This window comes from Agelaius tricolor, unplaced genomic scaffold (assembly GCF_023055355.1).
Source record: "Agelaius tricolor isolate 1412-34295 unplaced genomic scaffold, bAgeTri1.0.p SCAF_1, whole genome shotgun sequence".
Classification (NCBI taxonomy): domain Eukaryota; kingdom Metazoa; phylum Chordata; class Aves; order Passeriformes; family Icteridae; genus Agelaius; species Agelaius tricolor.
Genome location: NW_027269261.1, coordinates 111551128 through 111575850, shown reverse-complemented (window position 1 = coordinate 111575850; position 24723 = coordinate 111551128). Strand labels below are relative to the sequence as shown.

General features: G+C 42.5%; 1 protein-coding gene across 1 annotated transcript in view; it reads left to right on the top strand.

Annotated features, from left to right (window-relative positions):
* PKHD1 (PKHD1 ciliary IPT domain containing fibrocystin/polyductin) overlaps window positions 1-24723 on the top strand; it is a 238727-nt gene that overhangs the window by 68359 nt on the left and 145645 nt on the right. The window contains exons 35-36 of the mRNA XM_071447449.1: window positions 10252-10402; window positions 21316-21528. Coding sequence (XP_071303550.1) covers window positions 10252-10402; window positions 21316-21528 — 364 coding nt within the window. The remainder of the gene's footprint in view (window positions 1-10251; window positions 10403-21315; window positions 21529-24723) is intronic.

The window sequence follows — 24723 nt, the reverse complement described above, 5'->3', positions numbered from 1 at the left end:
GATCGAAAAAGCCACCATCAGCTCTACCTGGCACTGTTGGGTGGATGAGCCTCACTCCTCCCACCTTATTTACTGTAGCACCCATTCAGAAATCCTGCTTGCTGACACATAAGGACATAATTTGGTTACTTTTCCTGCAGGTGGTCGGCAAATTGTTGAGCTAATCTTTGCATTTGCAATATTTGCTCTAAGATTAGTAAGTGTAACTCAAGCTCATTCAATTGAGAGACAATATTTGCACAGTGCAAAGGCTGACACAGTCACTAGGCTTGGTTATCCTGCTTGTGTAAACAACTTGATGCTGTAATTTTCTCATTACCATTAAATTGCTGCTTTTAATTTGTCTTAGAAGCCTCCATAGTTTGAGAAATGGCTGGTTTAGAGAGATGTGTAAATTATGTGTGCCCTTTAACAGTGCTCTGGAAAGGAAAACCCAGTTCTGTTGCATCTAAACTGGAAGGTTGCACTAAATTCCTCAATGTGTTTACACTGAGGATTTTCAGCAAGCTGGGCTTAAAACTCTGTACTAGGATAGTTTCCTCTATAATAAATAATCAGTCTCTGAACATCATGCTGTAAATGAACATTGTAAAGATTCTTGTGAATTAACAAGGAGTTACAAGAAAATACACATTCTGTGAAACAAGGCTCTTCATGTGCTCCACATCAGTTCCTCTGCTTTCCAGGGCATTTTCTTTAATATATGAAATTGAGATTTCTGATTTTAGGCTCATCCTCCCACCATGACCCTGAGAGACCTAAGAACAGCACTTTGGGAAGGTCCCTGTCTCTTTACCACACTCACATGAGAGCAGAGTTCTCATGGTTTGTTTAACTATGGAGAGGATTAATACTGTTCATATCCTTGCATTATTTGGTATTTTACATTGAATTTGGGTGAGTTTCATTACATGTGTGTGTGTGCAAAGATGGCTCATCTATACCTGGGATATACCCCCTGACAACAGTGATGTCTTTTCAGTATCCTCTCTATAAAAGCACCATTAGATTTAACTAATCCTCTGTGTCCTTAATTAAATACTTCTGGAGCAAGGAGCCTTACCTTCTGTGCTTCAAAATTGCAGTGATTACTCCCCTGCTGAATAAACCTTTTTTTTTTTTTTTTGTGGTTGTTTTTTAAGTGGCTCTGCTGGTTTTGTTTGGGATTATTATTTTTTTAAACAGGAATTAAGCTGTTTCTCATGCCATAGTCCAGTTGCAAACTGGCTTGAGACTGACTTGTGCCATGGCGTCTGACCTCCAAAACTGCCCACTCATTTTTTTCCTGAGCTAATCAGCTCGATGAACTATTTACAGTTGGCTTTTGGGTCTTCTCACTGCTTCTGCGGCTGCCCCTGTCTGAGTAATTAATGATGCTGTGGCTTGTTTATGGTCTTGAGTTACTAATGCTCTTGGCTGCAAATGCATTTTTACCTCTGGGACGTGGTAGTTTCCTGGTTCTAGTCCCACCTCACCAGCCCAGGTCAATTTTTTGTGTGTAAACAGATTTATCCTCTAATAGTTTGGGAGACACTAGAGTCATTCATCAGTCCCATAGAGAACATGCCCAGCCAGATTCTTCCCTTGTTGTGCCTGTGCAACTCAGCAGAAGTCAGAAAGATTTCTGCAGGACAGCTAAAATTAAAAGAAATAAGAAAAAGGGGAAAAAAAAATCCTTTCTTTTTAACTCAGGGTACAAGCAGACTCAGTTAAAAATAAAGAAATCGGATAGTGCAGCCCATATCCAGCCATGAACCCAGCCCTGATCCTTGCTGTATCAATGCTTTGGCAGTAATTAAAGAGGGACCTGGTGGGATAATCCCACCTGCATTTTAAAGCTGGAGTAGTGGGTAAAGTGAAGTTACACAGCAGTTACACAGCAGCAGATGATGCAGACAGTGATAAAAATATCAGCTTGTGGCCTTGGAAATGGTTTGTTGGGTTGTGTTCCAGGCTTGTCCTGTCCCAGGCAGTCATGTCAAGAATGCTAATTCATAAGGAAAAACAGAGCTTGCCTCTGGAAAGCTGTTCCAGTCTCTCCATGCAGGTGTATTCAGAAGGATTCTGCTCATTTCCATGCTTGGTTTATTCACAGCAACAGTTCCTTCCAGGCTTCTTGGGGATAATATTGTCTTTTGGTATAAATGATTAATTTTTTCACAGCATATAGCTCTCTAGATATTTTGCTTTCTCCTTTTTTTCTTTTTTTGTGTTTTTTTTTTGTTTTGTTTTGTTTTGTTTTGTTTTTTGTTTTTTTTAATTTGTTTGTTTGTTTTTTGAATGTGTCTAAAGCTACTTCCTTAGTGATTTGTGATTTGAGCACAACAATTTCTGCCATTTTTGGAAGCATTTAGTTCACAAACCAGAAGAAGATGGTCCCATTATCTCTCTACCTTTGTTGCCCAGTTTGGTTACCAGTGTCTGCTCAGGTTACCCATGGATGGGATTTTTGGGATGTCCTTAGCAGGGCCAGGAGTTGGACTCAATGATCCTTGTGGGACCCTTCCAACTCTGGATATTCCATGATTCTCTGAAATGGAAGTGATAAAGATGAATGTGACGCTTTCACTGGGAGGATAGAAGAGATTTTCCATTTCAAACTTTTCCAGGGGTTCTCCTCTCTCTCTTACTTTCTTCTCCCTCACATCCAGCTTGGAAATGTCTCAATCAATGCAAATTTGGAGCACTGTAGTGATGTGCACATGAATAAAAGTCCCTTATTGTGTTGCTGAGCACATTTTCACATTTTAGGATCCACTAGACTCCTTTGGCACTCTGATTTCCTAAGAACTCAGTAGAGGCAACTTAAATATTTGAAGGCAGCTTCTCTGGAATTGCTAGATGCAAGAGAAACACTACAAATACTGGTAATTCTTAATCACTGGCTTGTCTCCTTTTTTTTTTTTTTTTTTTTTTTTTTTTTTTTTTTTTGTGAAAATTGGCCCTTTTAGAATGGGCAGGGCAGGGGTTTGCCTAAAGAAGTGTTCCCAGTGTGCTGGTTTGCAGCTCTTCCTGGTTGGTGTTTGCACCTGTAATGAGCATTAGGTGGTACCTTCTGTCCTGAGACTTCTTGGAGAGGCCTTGGGGAATCCAGCCTTAAAAATCATAGAATAATTTATGTTGGAATAGAATAATTTATATTGGAAAAGATTTCCCCATTTCATGAGGTCCAACCATTCCCCCTGCACTGCTGGGCCACCACCAAGCCATGTCCCCAAGTGCCACATTTATGTGTTTTCTGAACACTTCTAGGGATGATGATCCCACCACTTCCCTGATCAGACTGTTCCTTGACCATCTTCAGTCTGGCAATTTATTGATTACATAGCACCAACACTTAAATTCTACTAAGTTTTTGGAAGTCAAAATCCATATATTTGTCCACAAAATGAGGCATTGTGCTTTGCTCTTAGTAGAGAGAATATTTTTTCTTTAGCTTTAAACTTGTTTTTGCACAGTATAAGATATTTTCTGTTCTCTTTAGGATGGCCCCATTCCATCTTTCCCACAAAACTGTGTATATGCCTTCATTCTCTCAGTGAGCAAAATTCTTATACACTACAGGGAATGAAAAGACAATTGCAAAACTCCTCCGGTTTTGGTTTATATAGAAAAAGCATTTTCTTTTATACTGAGTGCTGAAGTGCAGGCAGGCGGCTTCTTAAAGAACAGAATGAATGAGAATCCTGAAATTGTCTCGGGGATGCTGTTATACAGTGGAAGACCTCCCCATGCCAATTGAAATTCCACAGCTTTACAGTTGTGGTGAGTATTTTTCAGTTAATTTGGCAAAGGGTTAGAGGTGTGACAGGCAGGAGAGGCAGGGAATGATGCCAAGAGACAGGTTCAGCTTCTTTGGGCACTGGGCAGCATTTTGCTTGTTAATTCTACTGACTGTAGCAAATAACTTGCATTTGCATCCCTTTCAAGTATGTGTAGGAGGGAGGAGCCTGCACCAATTTGTCTGGTTTAATTATAGATGTTCTACCCACCTTCCTAATTGCTCCTTCATTAAGAAGTAGCTTGTTTCTTTTTTTCCCTAGGAGCTAAAGATAATAAACTTTTGTTTGTTTCTGTAAATATTTTTTTTCTGCCCTTGAGGAGATAATTATTTCTATTGTTGCATGAAGATGGTGGCCAATACAGGAGGAATAATTAGAGCAGATGGCTGAAAATACTTCCCTTGTAAAAGACATCTAGTATAATAAAATACCTCCCCTTTCTCTTTTGTCTCCTCCAAATATACGTTTTGCTTTCCTTCAGGTGGATGGGAGTTGGGTGAGGGGGTGTAAATCTTTTCCTGATGTATTAAACTGAGGAGCTGTTAAGAGTTCACAGCCTGGAAAGTGAGCTCCCCTGCATCCATCACTGAAATTAAAGTGTTTTCAAATGTGGTGTGGAGTCCTGGGTGTGTGGCGTGGGGAAATGTGCGCCGCACTCCATCACTGGGAATGTTAACCTTGTCTCTCTGTGCTGACTGAGGACAGGAACACTTGCTCTCTGTACTTGCTGGTTAAATGGCAATCTGTCAGCACCAGGCTGCTCTCCTGGCTGTCAATCTCTGATGTGTGGGCAGCATTCCAAACTTTTGTTCATTCGTGGATGCGCTCCCTGGGACAGGGGAAACCTCCTCCAGCCAAAGATTGGAGGAACCACACTGTGCTTTGTGTCCCATCAGCTGGGGCTGGGGGAAAGGATAAAACTGCCCTGATGGGGCTGGAGCTGCTGGGAAAACCCTCCTGCTTTCAGGTTTCTCCTTCTGGCCACGTCACAGGTGGAACCCACAGCCTGGAATCGTGGAATGGTTTGGGTTGGGAGTGACATCAAAGAACACATTCTTTCAAAACCCCTGCCATGGGCAGGGACACTTTCCACTATCCCTGATTTCTCCAAGCCCTGTTCAGCCTTGTCTTGGACAATTCCAGGGATGGAGCAGCCACAGATCCTCTGGATAACCTGTGCCAGGGCCTCAGAGTAAAGAATTTCTCCTTAAATCTAGGGAAGAAGGGAGAATAGTAAGCACAGCAGGAAGCAGGGTCTGTGTTTAACTAAATCACTGCTTCTTGGTTTTGTTTTAACATTCATTTTCTGATGAGAGGATGAAAGCTCTTATCTTTGTGCCTGTAATTGTTACTGTAGTCCTTTTTTGAGACTGCACTGTAAACAAATCCCACTTAACTAAGGGAATTGTAAAGTTATCCCAAAGTGTGATCAAATGATCTATTCTGTATCTAAACCGGACTTCCTCAACCCTTTAAAAGCCCAAACCTTGCATTTTGGTATACTTCTCTTTTGTGAATTTTTTACCAGCCTGGGTGGGAATTTAAGTTTTTCACTGTTATTTGTTCAGTTGTTGCAGTCACTGCTGCTGTTTCTGAGCCCTGGCAGTCACAGGCACAAGCTGACAAACTGATCCTGAGATGTGTCCCCAAAGGCTGACAGAAAGACAACCCCAGCCTGGCTGACAACAGCAGCAGCTAAAAACCATAAAATGGAAAGAAATCTGCCTGGAAAATGAGAAAAAGAAGGTGCAGTAGGCAGGAAAGGGGGGTAAGGTGCTAAATTGCAAAGAGATTGTGTGTCTTTTATTGTATGCCACAAAATTGTTATTTTACTTTTACATAATTCATTGGTTATTTTGAAGATATGATTGGGAAGTTGATACCTCCCCAAAATTAACCTGTGTTGTAACAAGCTATAGGCCTGCTACACAAGGTTTGGGCTTGATATGAGTTGTGCACAGAATCCCAGAATATTCTGAGTTGGAAAGGACCTGCAGGGATCATTGAGCACAACTCCTGGCCCTCAAAGGCTCACAGGACACCCCAAAAATCCCATCATGTACCTGAGAGGTTTCTCCCAATGCATCTGAGCTCCATCCACCTTGGGGCTCTGATCTGGGGAACCTGTTCCAGTGCCCAAATTCCCTCTGGGTAAAAAAATCTTTCCCTAGAAAATAAAATTTCCTTTGTGCATGACACATTCCAAATGGATCTCAGAGCTGGAAAGCATTTACAGGATTCTATTCATTGAATTTTCAGGTCAGATCCCTTCCGAGCTCCTTCTGCTCTTTGATGCCCCAGCAAGAACAACTGGGATTTCTTAGGGTTTCCCAATGCTGATGATTTCCCACCCATAGGAGGTTTCTGTCCATATTTTGCAGGCTTGGCTCCCTACTGTGTTAATGCCATCTGCTGTGCTGGATCCAAAATGTGAAATGTTGCCAGAGTGGGTTTCCTATGGATGTGTGATGTAAGGGCACATCCTGCAACAATTTGGGGGGTGATTTTACCTGTGCAGTTCAGGTTATAATTGTTTATTTAACTTATTACATTGTATAAAGCATACAGCCAGAAAAGACTCATGCCCCAATTTATCTACTGATTGTCACAAACCCTGCAGGGCTGCAGCATCTTTGTTGTCTTGCTTCTCCTGTTAAACCTCGTTGAAATTGGCCACGTTCAGATGCGGGCTCTGACAGTGACACAGATGGCTGCAGAGATGTTGTGGTCTCACAAGCTCTGTTTCCTACCAATCATCTTTCCAGCTCTGGTGCACACTGAAGCCAGAGTGTGGAGCTGCCACCCCACTGCAGCAGCTGCTGCCAGCCGGCTCCAGCTTCACAGCTCAGGGTTTGTTTTATGCCAGCTCCTCTTTCTCCCATCCTGATTTTCCAGCTCCCTGCCATTTTTCCTGGAGCTGGGAAAAGCACGGGAGGAGAATGCCCAGCACCAGTGGCTGACACACAGCTTTCCCTGGCTCTGCAGGTTCCTTCTGCTTCATTCACCAAGCCCACGTGGGGTGGGCACTCAGCCACAACCCTGGCACCTGCAGCTGCTGCTGCTCTTCAGGCTGAGAAGTATTTCCATTAAACACCAGAGGTCAAATACAGGGTGCCAGGCAGGGGGAAAAAATAGAAAAAGAAAGAGTTTTGCTTGTCTGAAAAAAAATTAGTGAGAAGGGTGTTGTGACTCTGTCACCAGCCCTGCTTAATGAGAGATGTGCAATTCATTTGTGTATTAGTTGATGTTGTTTTACCATGGGCTGCTTAAGTGGAGCTGGAGATAAACACCACCACCCTTCTGTAAAGGATTTTAAGAATTCTGTTGCAGCTGGAGATTGCTCTGTGCTTTTCTCCCAGAAACCAGGGAGGATAATCACATGGGATTCACAAAGTTGAGGAAAAAGTACTGGTGGTTCAGGGCAGGTGTCTGTTTCACTAAACTTGCATTAGACCACACCCTCTTCTCTCAAAGATCTTAAGGAGGTGCTCTTTCATCTTAGGGAAGGGTGCAGGACTGCAAGAGAAGAGTCACCAAACAAAATTGTTTGATGTCTTTCCTCAGTCCCTCCAGAGCTGCCTTCCCTCTAACCCCACTCTGTGCTCTGGTAATTTAAAGTGTGTTCCTTCAACAAACCCCCTTTTCTCCTCCTAAAAACAGATTCTTTGGATTTATTCTCTCTGTGGTAGTGCAAGGATTGTACAAGTGATTATAAACAGCTCCTAGTCTTGTGTTATTTGGCTGATGTTCATCTGTTTAATTTTATTTATAAAGAAGAAAAAGTGATTTTACAATATTTTAAAAATACTGGTTTTACAAATCAGAAATCACTTCAAAGACACACACAGATGGTGCACATGACAATGGACTAAGCCAGGCATTTTCTCACTGGAAATTTTAGGTTTAGACTGGGTCGAAAAACAGAATTTTATGGCCTTGATTAACTCATTTTCTCCCTCTATGAGGGTGGGGAGGCCCTGGGACAGGTTGCCAAGAGAAGCTGTGGTTGCCCCATCCCTGGAAGTGTCCAAGGCCAGGATGGATGAGGCTTGGAGCAACCTGGGATAGTGGAAAATGTCCCTGCCCATGGCAGGGGGGGTGGAACAAGGTGATCTTTTAAGTCCTTTCCAACCCAAACCATTCTGGGATACTGTAATTCCACTGTCAGGTGTGAACGTTGAGATTTTTGTGCCAGATGGTGTTGGGAGAACTGAAGAGATATTGAGTCCTCTAAGAGGAGACAGCAGGAACCAATCAGGCTCAAACACTGATGTTAGAGAGAGAGAGAAGCTTAAATGAAGAGCTAGTGTTTTCCAGTTAGCAATCCCTAGTTGCCATCTTAAAAGAAAAAAAAGTCCAATTCAGGAGAGGAGTTTATTCTTAACTCTTGCAGGGCTTCTATCAACAGCTAAGTGTTAGCAAGTGGTGCTAGCAAGAAGGTCTGGCACATTCCTTGCAGCCTTGCTTGCCCATGAGAGTTAGTTGGAAGGTTCCCAGTGATTTCAGAGGGTCAGGGTAACACCAGAGTGATTTAAAGGCACTCAGCAAACCTTCTCAACCAAATGTTCCTGTGGATCTCACTATTTCCCAGCTGCCAACTCCAGTGTTATGCTGATAGCATTGGCAGCATTTGTGCCAGACAGGAATTTTTGGACTTGTAATTTTATGCTACAGCTGGCTTGATAAGCAGTGTACACACCTTTCTATGAACTGTCCCCTCCTCTGAGATAAAAACAAGTTTAATTAGCTGGTTTTCAGTGGATCTGTTGTATATTTTATGCAATCTGTTTCATAGCATTGTCAATGAAGAGTAATTCACAGCCTCTCTGGAAAGATAAGGGGTAAAGGCATCTATCCTTTCAGCTGGAAATTTGTCCTAAATCTCTGAACTATATAAACTAATGAAAATTTAACTTGTCCTACTACACTTAGCAACTATGCAATAATTTTACTTTGGTAATGATGAAGTGGTTCACTCCCTCTGACACCAGAGTTTTAACTCCCAATAATTTTTTACTGCCTTGTGTGTTAACAGTCTTCACTCTGAACTGAATCAATTCCCTTTGTGGAGAAATCTTAGAATGGATTGTAGGAAATCCCAGCATCCAGCTAGGGTGGATATCAACCCATTGTATTATTTAGCCTGGGAACCATCACTCATTCCCGGGTGAAAATAATTAAAATAGTTTATAATCGTTTAAGTGATTAGTGTGGTTTGGGTTGGAAAGACCTTAAAGCTCATCTGAAGGTCCATGGGCAGGGACACCTTCCACAGGACCAGGTTGCTCAGGGACAGCACTATGGGAAATATTCTATAAAACATCAGGCACATGAAACTAAACCTGAAAACAGCACAGTAAAAGAGAATAATGATCATAACACCCCCATTATTGATTCACCTCCCGAGCAAAAGCTTTAATGCACTCGATGGGCTCCATTTGAAAATGGAGTAACTCTGTTTTGCTTTTGTCTTGAGGTTATTCTTTCCACTGCAGTTTTGGATTAGCACAGCCCAGTGAGGACCACAAATATTTCCATGTGTGGTTTCCCCCCACTACTGCCTCAGATTAGTTGAGGATGTTCTTGCTGTTTCACATATGAGACCAAATAATATGTTTTGAATGTATATGTCCACACTTGTGCACAGGGGTCCGGGCAAAAATCTTCAAGAAATTCACCATCAGGGCTTAAAACAACCTGGTCTAGTGGGAAGTGTCACTGCCCATGCAGAAGGACTGGATGGAAATGACCTTTCAGGTCTTTCCAACCTAAATAATTCTGTGATTCTGTAAAACCTTCACTGCAAAGTACATGCTTGAAGTATAGAGATGAGGAGAAGCCTTTGAACTCAGGAATCACTTTACTATTGCACATCATGAGTCAGTCTATTAGCAGTTTTCAAGTTATTCAGGGCTTTGTTTGGAGCTGCTGTGCTCACCCTCAAAGCAGAGGCAATAATAACACCAGATAAGCAGAGAAAGCTAAAAAGGTATTTGAGAGGAGGAATATCTGTCTAAATGAGGGTGAGTGGCAGGAGAGCCTTTAGAAAAAAAAAAAAAATCAAAAAACAACCTCTAAAGCAAAATACTGTCCATCCAGCAGGATGTTTTAATTCCAAGCTCTTCAGGCTATTTAATGGCATAGCCAGGAAACAACAGTGCAGTTCTTCTTCTCGGGAGGCAGAGAGAGACACGCACCAGGAAACCTGGTGCAAATCCCTCATTCCCCAGACCAGAACGAGACAAGGGGCAACCCCCACATTATGACAAGCATTCCTGAAGGCCAGGCACCTCTCCAGTGCCAATATCCATCTGTTCCTTTGCCTTTCACGGGGTCCCTCTGGAAGTCATCCTGTACAAACCGCTGGACGCGGCTTTGGCATCTCCTCCGCTGTTCCCTGAGCAAACGCGCTTCTTGAAAGATGGCAAAGGGACGAGCTTTGAACTTCTCTGGATGTTTCTCTTTGCAGCTTGCCCTGCAGTTGTGTGGCCGGTGGGACGAGGACTCCAGCTGGCCTGCTGGCCACCAGCCGCGAGATGGCGATAATGTCACGATAGAAGGCGGCCGGACCCTGCTCTTGGGGACCACCACCAGCGTCCTCAACCTGCTGCAACTCAAAGGTCTGCAGGAGCGGGGTTCGGGGCTCTTCCTCCTCCAGGGATGGGGTTTTTCATGGCCCTGGTCTCTCTTTCCATTCCCCAGCTCCAGCATTAGAGGAGGTGATTGTGAGGCTGAGCCTGCTCTCGGTAGATGGGGGCAATGATGGGGGACAGGGCAAGAATTAAAATATTCTGCGTGCAGAAGGAATTGTTTATGCTGCTTGAGGCATGACAATATAAGCAAAAAGGCCTTTTTTCCCCTTTTTTATTTCCCCAATCTATCAAAATTGCTGCTGTCCTGAGTAGTATTCAGTGATAATTGCACTGCTGATAACAAAAATCTACTCTGTTCTGTTTGGCATCTTTGAGGCAGGTGTGTCACAAACACCTTCACAAAATTATTGACATTATAGAATTGCATTAAATAATGCAGTAAATAATCAAATCAGTAAATAATCCCAAATCCTAGAGCCCAGCTGGTGAGCAGTAAGTAAATAACTGAGCACAGTTATGACGGGAAACCTTGGATTTGCTGGGTTTATTTACCTGTACATAGGCCCAGAATAAGAATGAGACAAGGATATTTCTGTGGGTGTCAAAGTAAGAATTTAAAGGACTTGAAATTCCATGCCAGAAATCTTCCCCCCTGGAAGTTAGATCCTGGTTGTGGAATCTGCTGTACACATGCCTGATACTATGGGAATGAGTTGTGCTGGTGAAATTGCTGGCTCAAAGTTAAGCTTCTGCTGAAATAGAGCTCAAAAAATGAAAGCAGGAGTTTTGACATCTTTAAAGATTACCAGGATCATTGCTGGTAAAATTGCTTTTATACTAAAATGATACTAAAGGTACTAGTTTTTCATTGGGATGATGGTGAAAGTCATGCATTTGACAATTATATTTTAAATTTGAATGATAATGTGATAAAAAGTTTGTAAGTTTATCCCTATCCCATCATGAGAACATTTTCAAAACTGATTAAACTTGCTCAGTCTAGGCTCAGAGGTTTTCAAGAATTGCTACATCAGACATCAATTCCATTTAAAAGCAAAATTAAAAATCAACTGAGATTTTAAAATTAAAAAAGGTGAAACACTTTGGTACAATCCTTTTTCCCAGTGAAAATTCTAAATCTGTGATTCAAGATTATTCTTAACCTTATTGTGATTATGCCATACTTTAAAGGAGACAGGTCAGAACACCAGATTTCTTTTGGCTGCAAATCTGATGAAAATTTTGGGGCTCAGTCACTGATTTTGTGAAGAATTGGGGCAAAATATTGGAGCAGAAACCCTCTGAGCTTTGGACCTATTCAAAGGCTCATTTGTTCTATGAGTCAGCCCCCATGAAGCTACTGGAGCTCTGACTGAATTTAATGAAGTCTGGAGTAGTATCTTTATGGCCTTGGCTCATCTGACATTCAAATCATTCCTCTTCTTTATCGTGTTTTCCAAGAAGCCTGGTTTAAAAAGTCAATTCAGTTAGAAAAGCAGCATTAGAATATTCTAGATGTCATTATTTTCTCCATTGTTACATGCCAAACAGAGGGATAAAACGTTTTAGAATTATAACCTGCAGGAATTTTTTTTGTCAGAGCTTTGTGAAGTTGCCTGTTGCATCCACTGCCACTACCATAGGTTCTCTGGCTGTGTAGCCTTGGTTAGATTTGGAATCAAGACATACTGAGATCTATTCTGAAATGAGACTGAGATTTATCTTTCCCTATCTTCCCTTTTTTTAAGCTGTCCAGCTCAGGGGAGCTTTTTAGGCTCCTGTATTGATAGAAACACACATCAACAAAGACCTGTTCATCTTAGGAATTATAGACACCCATCTCAAACTAAACCACAGGTGATCCCTCAGAGCACAGCTACCAACCCCATGAGCACATCAAATAATCAACCACTTCCCCAGGTGCCAGATGGGCATGGCAGTAAACCCCTAACCCCTAAGGTAGGTGTCAATATGTGCTTTGATTGAAACATCCCATTCCTGTTTTACCTGGAGAGTTTTTCTTAGCTGGAGCTGGAGAATGGGATTAAATTGTAGCTCTGCTCCCTTTGGCTTTCATGACTCAGCATCAGTCTGGCTGCACACTCTTAAACTGAAAATACAAAGTTTTGTGGATGGAAAAATGATGTAACACTACTGAATACACTGCTGCTACACTGCCCGTTTTCTGGTGCTGTGTCCAGCAAACCCAACACATGTTTACAGGCCCATTTCTTGAAATTCCCCTTTTTTTAAGACACCATGAGGATTTTGAGTACTGGCCCTGTGTTGTCCCCTTTTGATGATTTCAACATTGCAGGAATTACTTAAAGAGTGTCAGAACAAGAACTTCACGTGTGGCCTTAAACTGACCCTTCTTTGGCTATATTAACATATACATAGAGGTTCTGGGAATGACCAGACTGTCTGGGCAGAAGATCTGCAGGTCAAAACAACAGAAAAATAGGATTAGGCAGCTGGGTTCTGCTCACTGCCACAAGGGCTCAGCAGTTTCTCCCTCCTCCTCAACAAGCAGAGCAGGAACACGTGGATATTGAGAGTGGAAAGTTTAATAGTCAGGCTGTGAAATGGCTCAGACAAGACTGATTGGGGAAGAGATACAAGATAGACAGACTGTAGATAATTCTATATGTTCAGCAGATTGCAGTTATTTTTGTAATCCCAGCATCACAAGCATGGAAATATTTATGATAACCCAGGACAGATGGAAATTTCCTTTGCACAGGGCTTACATTGGAGGAATTTTGTGTTTGATGGGTTGATACCTCAGACACGTATTGTTGCCTTTGTCTGAAATGATAGTGGTCTAGGAAGGTCTGGAGACAAAAAAAAAAGAAGCTGTCTGGTCTTTCAGGAGTCCCTGGAAGATGAATTTTGGGCTGAAACTCTCAGTTATACCCCAGGTGAATTGAAGATTCCCACCTGGGCAGTTGCTCTTGCAAAGGCAATTTTGGGGTGGCCACTCTTGCAGGCATAAGGGAGATAATTGCTTTGACCCTTGTACTGGAAAAGACTCATTTTCACCTAAAGAATCATTTGGGTTGGAAAAGACCTCCAAGATCGTGGAGTCCAACCTTTGACCAAATAACAACATGTCAGCTAGACCAGAGCACTGAGTGCCACGTGCAGTTTTGCTTTGATTCTCTAATCCTGTGAATATTTTGAATTTCTTGTAATCCACGTTTTGATCAGACTTTGGCCAGAAAGGATCCTGTGAGTAAATCAGGGAGTGGGGAAAACACAGATATTGATTTTGCTTGTCTTTTATTCCTCTTTGATGCTATTAGCAACAAGCATCAAATATTCACTGATACACTGACTTCAGTAGTTGTCAAATAAACTGTGCTTCAGTCACTGCTGAGAAAGATTGGATTTTAATTCACTGAAATAAGGAAAAAGTGTTTTCCTCTGTTTTCTTCTCTATGGCATCAACTAGTTCCTTAAACTAATTTTTAAATCCCTTGTCAGTAGGCACAGTTGGAACCTGTTCCTGTCATGGTGTTTTCTGTGCCCTTTTGATCAATCCATTTGGGATAAGCATTGTGATCCTTTTTTTTTTTTTTTTCAGGCAGTTTTTTTCCAGTTCATATTTTCTTTTTTTAATCAGGCAGAGACATTACAATTAAAATACCATAAAAGTGATTCTGGCAGTATTGCAATAAGCATGTTTTTTAATTAAAGAAAGAACATGGGATGTACAAATAGTACCAGCTAATGGGAAATTTCATCCAATGTATTTTTTAATTGAGATTTAAAAGGAAGAAAAGTCAGCTCTATTTCTCTCTGCTACTGTGTGATATTTTCCTACATTGTTATGGTGAGCCTTCAATAATTAGTCTCAGAGCTTTAGAATCCTCTCTGTTTTCATGAAAAACTGTAAAAGGCATCAGTTCTTTATTTTTCAGTACATTTTTCTGCAGGGATTCAGTGTTATCTGGCAGAGTGCAACTTACAGATGTGGGCATTCCTGGAGGAAGGGTTTCAAGGCCCTGAATCTGTAGCAGTTTAAGGTGTTTTCAGATCCTCCCCGAGCTGCAAACCCTGGTTCATGTTTGGGTGTGGACTGCAGGTTTCTTTTGCCATCATGTTTCATGTGGGCTTGCACGATGCGCATTGGACTCCCAGGACTCTCACTTGAAAATTAAATTGATTTACTGCAACTTCAGCAGCTCTTGAGACTCCTGTGGGACGTTTCACAGTGAGCAGATGTGTGGAAACTAATCCTGGCCAAGGAACTGAACACAGCTTTGGCAGAGACTGAGCAGAAACCCCGGGCAGCACCGGGGCAGCACCATAATCACTGTCATGGAAAGAGGGAATCACAGAATGGTTTGGGTTGGAATGGACCCTAAATCTCACCTCATTCCACACCCTGCAATGGGCAGAGTCACCTTCCACTATCTCAGGCTGCTCCAAGCCCTGTCCAGCCTGGCCTTGGACACTTCCAGGGGCAGCCACAGCTTCTCTGGGCACCCTGTGCCAGGGCCTCCCCACCCTCAGAGGGAAGAACTTCAGAATGTGCACCTAATGAATGTCTGTCACTTGGGACTTGAAATGACAGCCCAGGGACCTTTGCTTTCATCGCATCCCCATGGGTGATGTTACCTGATGCCTTCACAAGGCTCACTTGGAAGTTCCTCAATTAGATCCCAGATGATGTCAGACATGCTTGAAGACACCCTGGAGTGTCTGCACCTCTTCCCACCAAGTCATCTCTCCTCTTCCAAATCCATCCAGGTGTTGTTAAGTATCTCAGAGGCCCCTTAAGAGCTGAAGGAGTAGAAAGATTTCTTTGAAGGAGATACATCTATGGCAGCATCTTCTGGGATGCTGGTTGGAATTGCCTTTGACTTGTCTCCTGGGCTCTAAGGGAAGAGCCTGATCGGTTTCCAGGGGAGCACGTGCCATCTGAACAGATGGCTGTGAGCACAGCGAGCCAAAAAACAAAGGCTTGTCAGGCTGGGGAAATGAATTCTGTCTGAGAGTAGTGAAGCAGCTGCTGATTCCTCTCCCAGGGATGGATTAAGGCGTCCATCCAACAAAATGCTGGAATACAAGCTTAATTTTTGAGTGTGTTAGTGGTGTCCTGGTGGAAATACACAGGCATTTGAATTCAGAGCTAATCTGGGATCTGTACCTGTGTGCTATGAACATGGAGGAACATTTTGAGGGAGGTGCAGGATGAATTTTGGACTCTTGGTTTGAGCAGCCTTTTGGATGGGGCCAATATAACAAAATTGCATCTTGTTCAGCCATGGTCCAAGCTGCTAACAACTTTCATGGTTCATTGGAATGTCCTGTGAGCATGTCAACAGGGTGCAGGTGACAGATCCATGAAATAATTAATTGTCTTTTCTAAAGCTCATGAACGTTGTATTTTTATTTCTGTATGCAACAAGATCAACAAGATTTCAGTTGATTTGTTTGTTTGTTTGTTTTTTTTTCCCTGTTTGGAGGCCTTGCAGGGACACCCTTGGAGCAGAAGGATGAGCAGTAAGGGGGCTGCCAGCACTCTAAAGCCTTGTGGTTATCCAGGATCAAGCAAAGCTATTCCAGCTCTGGCAGTGGCATCCTGCTGTTTGCCACTCAGGGATGCTGGACAGGAATAGAATTTCTGATCCTGAGCCTGGGGAATTCTCATGGGGAATTCTGTGGCTTTGTCATGTGAAACAGCAAGTGAGAGGAGCTGGTAAGAGGAAGCTGAAGGCTGTGGGGCTGAGTTACTCCTGGTCATGGAGCAACCAGAGCAGATCTGCCCTGCATTGTGATGGGAAGAGGTAGTCCAGGTGAAGGGATGAGATTTCAATCTGCAAATCCCTTCCATGTAGAGGAAGTTTCCTAGTTGAAGGTTATGACACAGTGGTGATATATAAGACCATTTTGTTGGTACTCTTCTACCACTTTTATATTAAAAAAAAGTCTTGAGACAATCCAGCACTCTTCTCATAGTTTGCTGGGTTTAAACTTATTCAGCTTTACATGAAGAAGTAGAATTAAATCAAATTTGAAGTGCAACTGAATAGCTGAAGTTGAACTAAATATAAATATGTTACTTTTATCCCAGCTCTCTAATGAGCTGTTCTTTAGGAAAAATATCTTATATTGACAGTGACTGCACAGTGTGGCCTCAAAAATGTCTCCATGCAAAAGGTGCGCTTTGGAATGGGGACTTTGCTTCCCTCCAATTTCAGGAAATCTCTAAACCAGTCTATATCACAACCTAAATGAAAGTTAGTAACATTGCATTTATTCATTATGAGAATATCTGTTTTAGAATTATTTTTTTTATTTAAAATGAAGTTTTTGAGGAGGGATATAAACTGCTGTGTCTGCGAGTGTGAATCTTCTTCACAGAGGCAAGGAGAAACTCCCCGCACCTGTCTTACCTGTCTTCCCAATCTTCTACTTCATTTTTGTGGGTTTTGTTTTTCTTGGGTTGTTTTTCTTCCTTTTTTTTTTTTTTTTCCAACACATGCATGTTACAGGCTCTTTTCATAGTTAATATTTTGGATACCTGGGCTGTGGCATTGCATGAGTGAGTCCAGGACACCTGGCAGAGAGAATTTTTAATACATTTCCTTTCCAAATCCTTTACTTTTGAGCATGTCCTCCACCATTTCCCAGGGACTTCAGGAGGTAAATCTCTTTTCACAAAACCAGTGGTGCTGTAATTAATTATTCTTTCAGCAGATTAAACCTCCCACCTTATTATTAGGTTTGGTTTGTTTTCTTTAATATTCTTTTTTTTAAAATTATTTTGTCTGGCTGCTTCTCCCCTCCTGTGGGACATATGGAGTTGCCTTGTTGTTTTTATTCTTTCTTTTCCTCCTCTTTTTCCCCTGCTTTGGTAAAGACAGATAAAGAAAGATTTCTTTTCTGTTTGTGCAGAGGTGGAGGCTAATTGCTGGGTTAATTGAGAAGAATGGTGCTTCTGATGTTCTCACAAAGTATCAAATAGCCTCAACATATTTCTCCCCTCTCTCCCTCACTCCACCTAAAGAGACCCATTGAATTTGCACATTACTGTACAGAAGTGATTATGGGCTTAATTGTATTTATTTTGCTTGGTGGGGAGGCCATCATAACAGTGGTTGATTGATTTTTATAAAATCACCCTCAAGGTCATGTGTAGGCCTTTGCTTTCCTGTGCAGCCATAACAAACAATTTGAGGGTCACAGCCAAAGGCTCTGTTGAGCAATATTCCTGCTTTCTGCTTTCAGGGAAGGGGTCAAGTGCAATAAAAGAAGGAAGCATAACTTTTATTTTCTTTTAAAAAAAAGGAGAAGACAACCTTGTAAAGCAGCAGCTGTATATTTATTCTGACCCAAGGAAAAACCACAGAGGTGTAGGGGGACAATATGCAATTTTTGGACAGAAGAATTTGTAAGTTTGGCCAGAGTTTGTTTTACACATAGACTTGATAAATGGTTAAATGAGTCTCCCCTAATGCTTTCTTTTCTGTTCTCTGGTGCTGCTCTTCTTTCATCCTCAGCAGTTGAACTTTACTTCTCCACTGTATTTTCTCCCAAAGACTGAGCACCGTTTGGATTTGTCCTGGGAGGTTTTCAGAAGCTTTGCAAAGATCCAGGGGACAACAGCACTGTGGAGTGAACATGAATGAAGCTGATCTGCCCCTTTTCAGGGTTAAATTTTGTGTCTGACTGCTGCTTCTAAGGGAAAGCAAAAAAGTCCCATACAGAAAATCCCACAATCATAGGATGGTTTGGTTTGAAGGAACCTTAAAACCATCTTGTTCCAACCTCCCCCTGCTGTGGACAGGACAGCTTAAACTAGACCAGGTTGCTTAAAGCCCCATCCAAGCTGGCCTTGAACATCTCCAGGGATGGGGCAGCCACAGCTTCTCTGGGAAACCTGCTCTGATTCCTCACCACTCTCACAGGGAAGAATTTCTTCCTCAAATGAGGGCTTCTGGTGGTCAGGTTGCACCAGGGGAGGTTTAAATTGGATATTAGGAAGAATTTCTTTGCTGAAAGGGAGGGCCAGGAGTGTAACAGACTTCTCAGGGCAGTGGCTGACTCACCATCCCTGGAAGTGTTCAAAAAATGCTTGGAGACATGGTTTAGTGGTGGACTTGGCAGTGCTGAGTTGATGCTTGGACTCTTATCTTAAAGGTCTTTTCCAGCCTCAGTGACTCTGATTTCCCTCTGGAAGGGTCAAACTTGCAGGCCAGGCGTGCACAGCTGGAATTCCTGCTGGGATTCCTGCTGCTCCTGGAATGAGGTGGGACTATTGCTCCTACTTGCACCCAGAGCAGTCAGCAGCATCCAGCATCTCAGACACTCAGAAATCCACAAAAGATATGGAAAATCTTCAGTCAACAGCTTGAAAATTTTTGAATGGGCAATATATGACTGAAGCTTGGGAAATCTTGTTCGAGACAGAATTGTGATTTTGAAATCAAAGGATAGGACAACTGTCTTCCAGCCCTCCTGGTTCAGTGGTACAGCATGGCAGCAATTAAAATACTCATTAAAAATTGTATGAAGAGAAGTAGAAACAGAAATGACTGTATTTCACAGAAAATAGAGCATAGGAAGTCAATAAAGACCTTAGGGAAGATGTCTTTTTAATGTTAGGAGTGAAATAAATCACAGTGATTTACAGTTCCATTTTTAGATTGTGGTGATAAATTAACTCTGCTGCTATAAAGCAAAAGTATTTAATAAATATTTCTGTTCTCAGTATGGGAAGAAACAGGATGGTAAATTACATCACAAGAGGAAGATGGACCAGCAGTCCATTTATTGCCCAATAATGCTAATAGAATGAAAACATTAAATATTCTTTCAGAATACACATTCTTAAAATCAACAGGTCCAGTCTCATTCCAGCTTTAAAATTGCTGCTGGAATCAGATATCTTGTGTTATTTTACATGAAACAAGCTGAAATTTCTTCTGGTTCTTCACAATCCACACAGTATAATTTGCAAAGACTCTATTTAAAGGCTCAACACTAATATATTTGTAGGTAGAAAAGTATGTCTAGGGAAAGAGACAATTTACACATAGGAGAGTTGGTGTTTTTGAGAGCAAACCTGTGTTTTCCAGTGGTTATAAGCAAGAAAATGTGAGATTTATCTCTTTCTTTGATTAAGCATATTTGGTAAAAAATGGTGTAAAAAATTGTGGAAAACAATTAAATCTGGCAAGAAAATATTTAATGGATAGTCCCTATTCAAATACTATTTTTATAAGCCTAAGAAATGAAGATTAAGTTACAAGATTTATAAGCTCAAGAAATCAATGAAACAAGGAAAACCCCTCCATGTGAGAATAAAAAAGGAAATCAGGATAAGCAGAATATGAGCAATGGCAAGCAATGATAAAGATAGTACTTAATCTTTTTTTTATATTATAACTTCTTTCCTTTTCTTTTTTTTTTTTTTTTTTGTCTGAATACTGCAAATAACCCAGATGTCTGATCTCCCTTCTTCTTGCTTAGAATTGGCAGTTATCGTGGAATCATGGAATGGTTTGGGTTGGAAGGAACCTTAAAGATCATCTGATCATCTTGTTCCACCCCCTGCCATGGGCACAGACACTTTCCACTACCCCAGGTTGCTCCAAGCCCCATCCAGCCTGGTCTTTATCACTTCCACAGTTGGGCAGCCACAGCTTTTCTGGGCAGCCTGTGCCAGGGCCTCACCGCCCTCACAGGGAGGAATTTGTGAGGCAGGAGAGACCAACTGGGTGGTGGGTAGAGAGATCACCATTAAAAACTGCTTCCACCAGTAGCAAACTGGCCATGGGGTGAGCTGGTACAGTTATCAGCTACTTCACACAAAGGGAGCAGGGTAGACCCTCTGTAGGAGGTGTGGAGCTTCCAGACTTTGGGAATGTCTTTACTCTCTCCTGGGAAACTTGGCTTGACCTAGGAAGGCACATTCCATGTGCAGTGTGACAAAATGAATGAGAGTCCACTCTGTCCACATCCGTTGTACAGAAAGTGACAGCATTCTTCACAGGAGAGGAAATCATGGAATAAACCATCCTGAGGTGACAGACCGGGATTTTCAGCTCATGAGGGGCAAGAACAAGGGAGGCATTTGACAGAACTGAAGAGCTTGAGCCAAAAAAAAAAAAAAATGGGATGGAAATGGTTTTTCATGCACTATGCATTTAACCCACAATATTCATTGCTTCAAGAAGTCGTTGAGGCCAAATATCACAAAGATTCCAAAGAGCAGTTCTTTATTACTGGCAAATCTTAACCAGTTATACTAATAGTCAGCAGGAGGAAAATGTTGGCAAGCAGTTGAAACTTTATGCTTTGAGGTGAAGCTAACCTCTAATTAGGGATTAAAATGAGATTTTTATGGGATGGGGAGATCAACCCACAGCCAGCTAAGAGGGAGACGTGTCTCACACTGTATTTGGAAGCATCTGGTTTTGAACAGCCGCTGGAAGAATTTGCAGGATTAAATCAACCACTGATCCAAACAAGTTGCCAGTTCTTATGTTCCAAAGCAGTTTTCCTCTCCCCTCTCCCAGTTACAAGTAGTTTGTAACCTAAAAAGTAACATAATACAAATTAAATAGAAATATCCCTTTTCAACATTAAGTGATTTAGTTGGTTAAAATTAAATTTTTTCCAAACACAGCTTCCTTTAGCTGTGGTTGGAGAGTCTGCCCAGGCTGACTGGCCTTGCTCAAGCCTAGAAATGCAGACCATTGTAGGATCAAAAAATGGACTGGATTAATTGGGTCTCTAAAGGGTTGATAAATCCATGGGGAAAAATAAAGAACAAGGTGGGAATTTCACAGAATGCAATAACATTTTGGCCTTTATTTTGTAATTTTACTGCAAACCCCTTTGTTTACCTACCTCTTACAGTTCCTTTGGCTGTGAGAGAATGACTGAATATATTAGATTGTGTTTTCTTTTTCTCTTGTCTTCAGGTGGCAAACTCCTGTTTACTGGGCCAGGACCTGTAGAACTGCATGCTCATTACATCCTGGTGTCTGATGGAGGAGAGCTCCAGGTGGGATCCCCTGAGGCTCCTTTCCATCACAAAGCACACATCTATCTCTATGGAAGCCTCCACTCTCCACCATTATTTCCATATGGAGTCAAATTCCTGGCAGTGAGGAATGGCACCCTTTCCATTCATGGTGAGTACATTTCTTTTCTTGTCAAAAGCAAGGGACAAACGAATAACAGAAAACAAAACAGAGAAAACACAAAAAAAAGGTTTTGGAAGAAAAAATAAATCGACAAAAACTTTGGTCATGATTCTCATGGAATCATGGAATGGGTTGGGTTGGAAGAGACCTTAAACACTATCAGTTCCAACAGCCATTCCATGGGCAGGGACACCTTCCACTATCCCAGATTGCTTCAAGCCCCATCCAGCCAGGTCTTGGACACTTCCAGGGATCCAGGGGCAGCCACAGCTTCTCTGGGCACCCTGTGCCAGGGCCTTCCCACCCTCACAGAGAAGAAATTCCTTCCCAATATCCCATCTAATCCTGCCCTCTGGCAGTGGGAAGCCATTCCCTGTGTCCTGTCCCTCCATCCCTTATCCCAAGTCCCTCTCCAGCTCTCCTGGAGCCCCTTTAGGCTCTGGAAGGGGCTCTGAGCTCTCCCTGGATCCTTCTCTTGTCCAGGGGAACACCACAGCTCTCCCAGCCTGGCTCACAGAGCAGAGGGGCCCCAGCCCTCAGAACATCTTCATGGCCACCTCTGGACCCATTCCAACAACTCCACACCATTCTTATATTGTGGCATAGAAAAATTTAGATATGGAGCTTTTCTTGAAGACCATGAAATATGGGTACAGAATGGCCATTTCTTGGTGCAGGAGTTTGGACATGGCATTCAAGTCCAAACTCAGCATGATTCAGAACATTGGTGCACATTTCTCAAGTTTGTCTCTACTGGGCTATTTTTAAAAGCTCTACATCTCATAGAGGAGGAAGAAAAAAAGAAAAAGAAAAACCATCTGAATGTCTCATCTCCCTTCCTCCTGTTCTTGTGTGTCAGCCTTCCTGTTGGTGGGCATTCACACCCTCCAGCAGGTCTTGAACTTCCACCCTGTGCCCTCCAGGAGGAAATGTTGCTGTCTGAGCACAGAGACGTGTGGCTTTTGGACAAAAATGATGTCAGGCACCGAGGGTACCACCTGAGCACAGGCAGGGAGTGAGTTGTGCCTCTGTGCCCTCATCCTGCCAGCTCACAGGAGCTGAGCAAGGCCGGGAGAGGTTGGGTTTGGAGGGGAATCAGTGAACAGATGCTTTTGTGAGTCAGGAGAGATGAGCAGGGGCTGAGGAAGGAGCTCCTGGCAGGGCAGGAGAGGTGGGGCTGCACCTCAGCACCATGCCAGGTGCTCTTGATCCCTTCACTGAGACACAGCAAGGCTCAATTATTTACTGCCTGTAAAAGGCTTCGACAATTTCAGTGAAGTGGCTTTGCAGAGCGTTTCTACCCCATTTCCTGGAGGGTCTCTGTGAAGGAGGGCTATTAGAGCATCTTGGCTGAATTGACTGTCTGTTACTGGCCATTGAGTTTCACACAGTTATCCCAGCCCTGAGCTCAGAAATTCCCCTTAGATTAAAGCTTGCCTTCCAGATAGGCTTGGTCTTTGAGGATGTCAAGGGAGACAGAAACCAGCTTCTTCCTTAGAGGCTTTTTCCAGGGGATTAATTTGGTTAATCATCCATTTTTCCCCCTTTTTAAGAAAAGTATTGAGATTTGAATTTGCCTCATAGCAGCTTTTGCTGCTTCACTTTCTTTGTCTTCTGCCACTTTAAAGTGTCCTTCTATTCTTGGTTTGACCCCTGTAAGCCAGGATTTTGTCCTTAGATTGTCAGCACTTTACAGCATGAGCCTTCACTTTTCCATGCTTTTTGTTTTCTAGCAATGTAGGAAAAGCCAGTAGCAACTTTAGGCAGCTGTGCCTCCTGTGCTACTTCTGCTTTCTACTGCAAGCCTGTATCAACTCTGCCTTGGTGACTCCATCACCCACAAAATTGAAGACAAACAGGGCAGAGCACATTTTGCAGTCTTACCTTGACAATGCGATGGAGGGTGGCAAACCCAGGCATCCACATCAGTACCTTTGAGTCTTTTCTCAATGATAATTTATCCATTTTACTCCGTGCCATAATTCTCAGTGAGTCTTCATTCCCCAGGAAAACAAGAGGATGAGGTCTGCAATCCAAGTACTACCTGGATGGAGATATACAGAGTCAAAAGTGGCTTGACCCTTAGTGGAAAAAACTCTTGGTTTTAATTTTTTATAAATTATTGGATTATTGAAAGTCTTGTGTGGGAAGGGATGTTAAAGCCATCTAGTCCACCCTAATTCCATGGGCAGGGATGCCTTCCTCTATCCCAGGTTGCTCAGGGTCCTATCCAACCTGGCCTTGGACACTTCCAGGGATCCAGGGGCAACCACAGCTTCTCTGGGCACCCTGTGCCAGGGCCTCACCACCCTCACAGAGAAGAAATTCTTCCCAATATCCCATCTAACTCTTCCCTCTGTCAGTTTGAAACCATTTCCCTGGTCCTGTCCCTCTAGGCCCTTGTCCCAAGTCCCTCTCCAGCTCTCCTGGAGCCCTTTTAGGCACTGGAAGGGGCTCTGAGGTCTCCCTGATCCTTCTCTTCTCAGGCTGAACAATGCCAACTCTTATTCTATTATTATTCAAAACCAATTCTTATTCAAGAAATCATACAATTCCTTATTCAACATATCCAGAGTAGCTATGAAGTCACTTTTAAGCTTTGCACAACACACAGTCCCAGTGCATGGCTGCAATTATTGCTCATTCAAACCATGTAATCTGCAATTTAACATAGAAGCAGTAGAAGCCTGCTTTTAAACATGAACGAAAGTAGTGGGGTCTTTTACTGGGTTCATATTGCTTACATGGAAAAAAAAAATCTGCTGTTCTGTCTTCAATTTAGCATCAGTCTGGTCTGTGGTACAGAACAAATTGTGGAGCATGACAGCCCCTTTCATATAAATATATATATGTGAAAGAGGCTGACATGCTCTGCAATACACATTTGTGAGATACATTTATACACATGAATATATGTGTTATCTCAGATCAAAATCATTAGATAAGCAGGTTTCCAAATTCCTGGCTGTCTTGGCAAAGACAGGGCCAAGCACATTTTAATTCCTTTTGTCTTTCAGGCTGGGAGTGTTGGGGGATGCTCTGCAGCTCTGGTTGAGTTCAGATTGTTTAGTAAGCGCTGTCAGCTCCTCACTTTGATATGTTAATATGACTAAGGGTTTCCCACAATTCCCTCATGAGTGGCAGTCCTTAGCTCCTGTAGTTGTAGCAGACTGGGAAATTTCA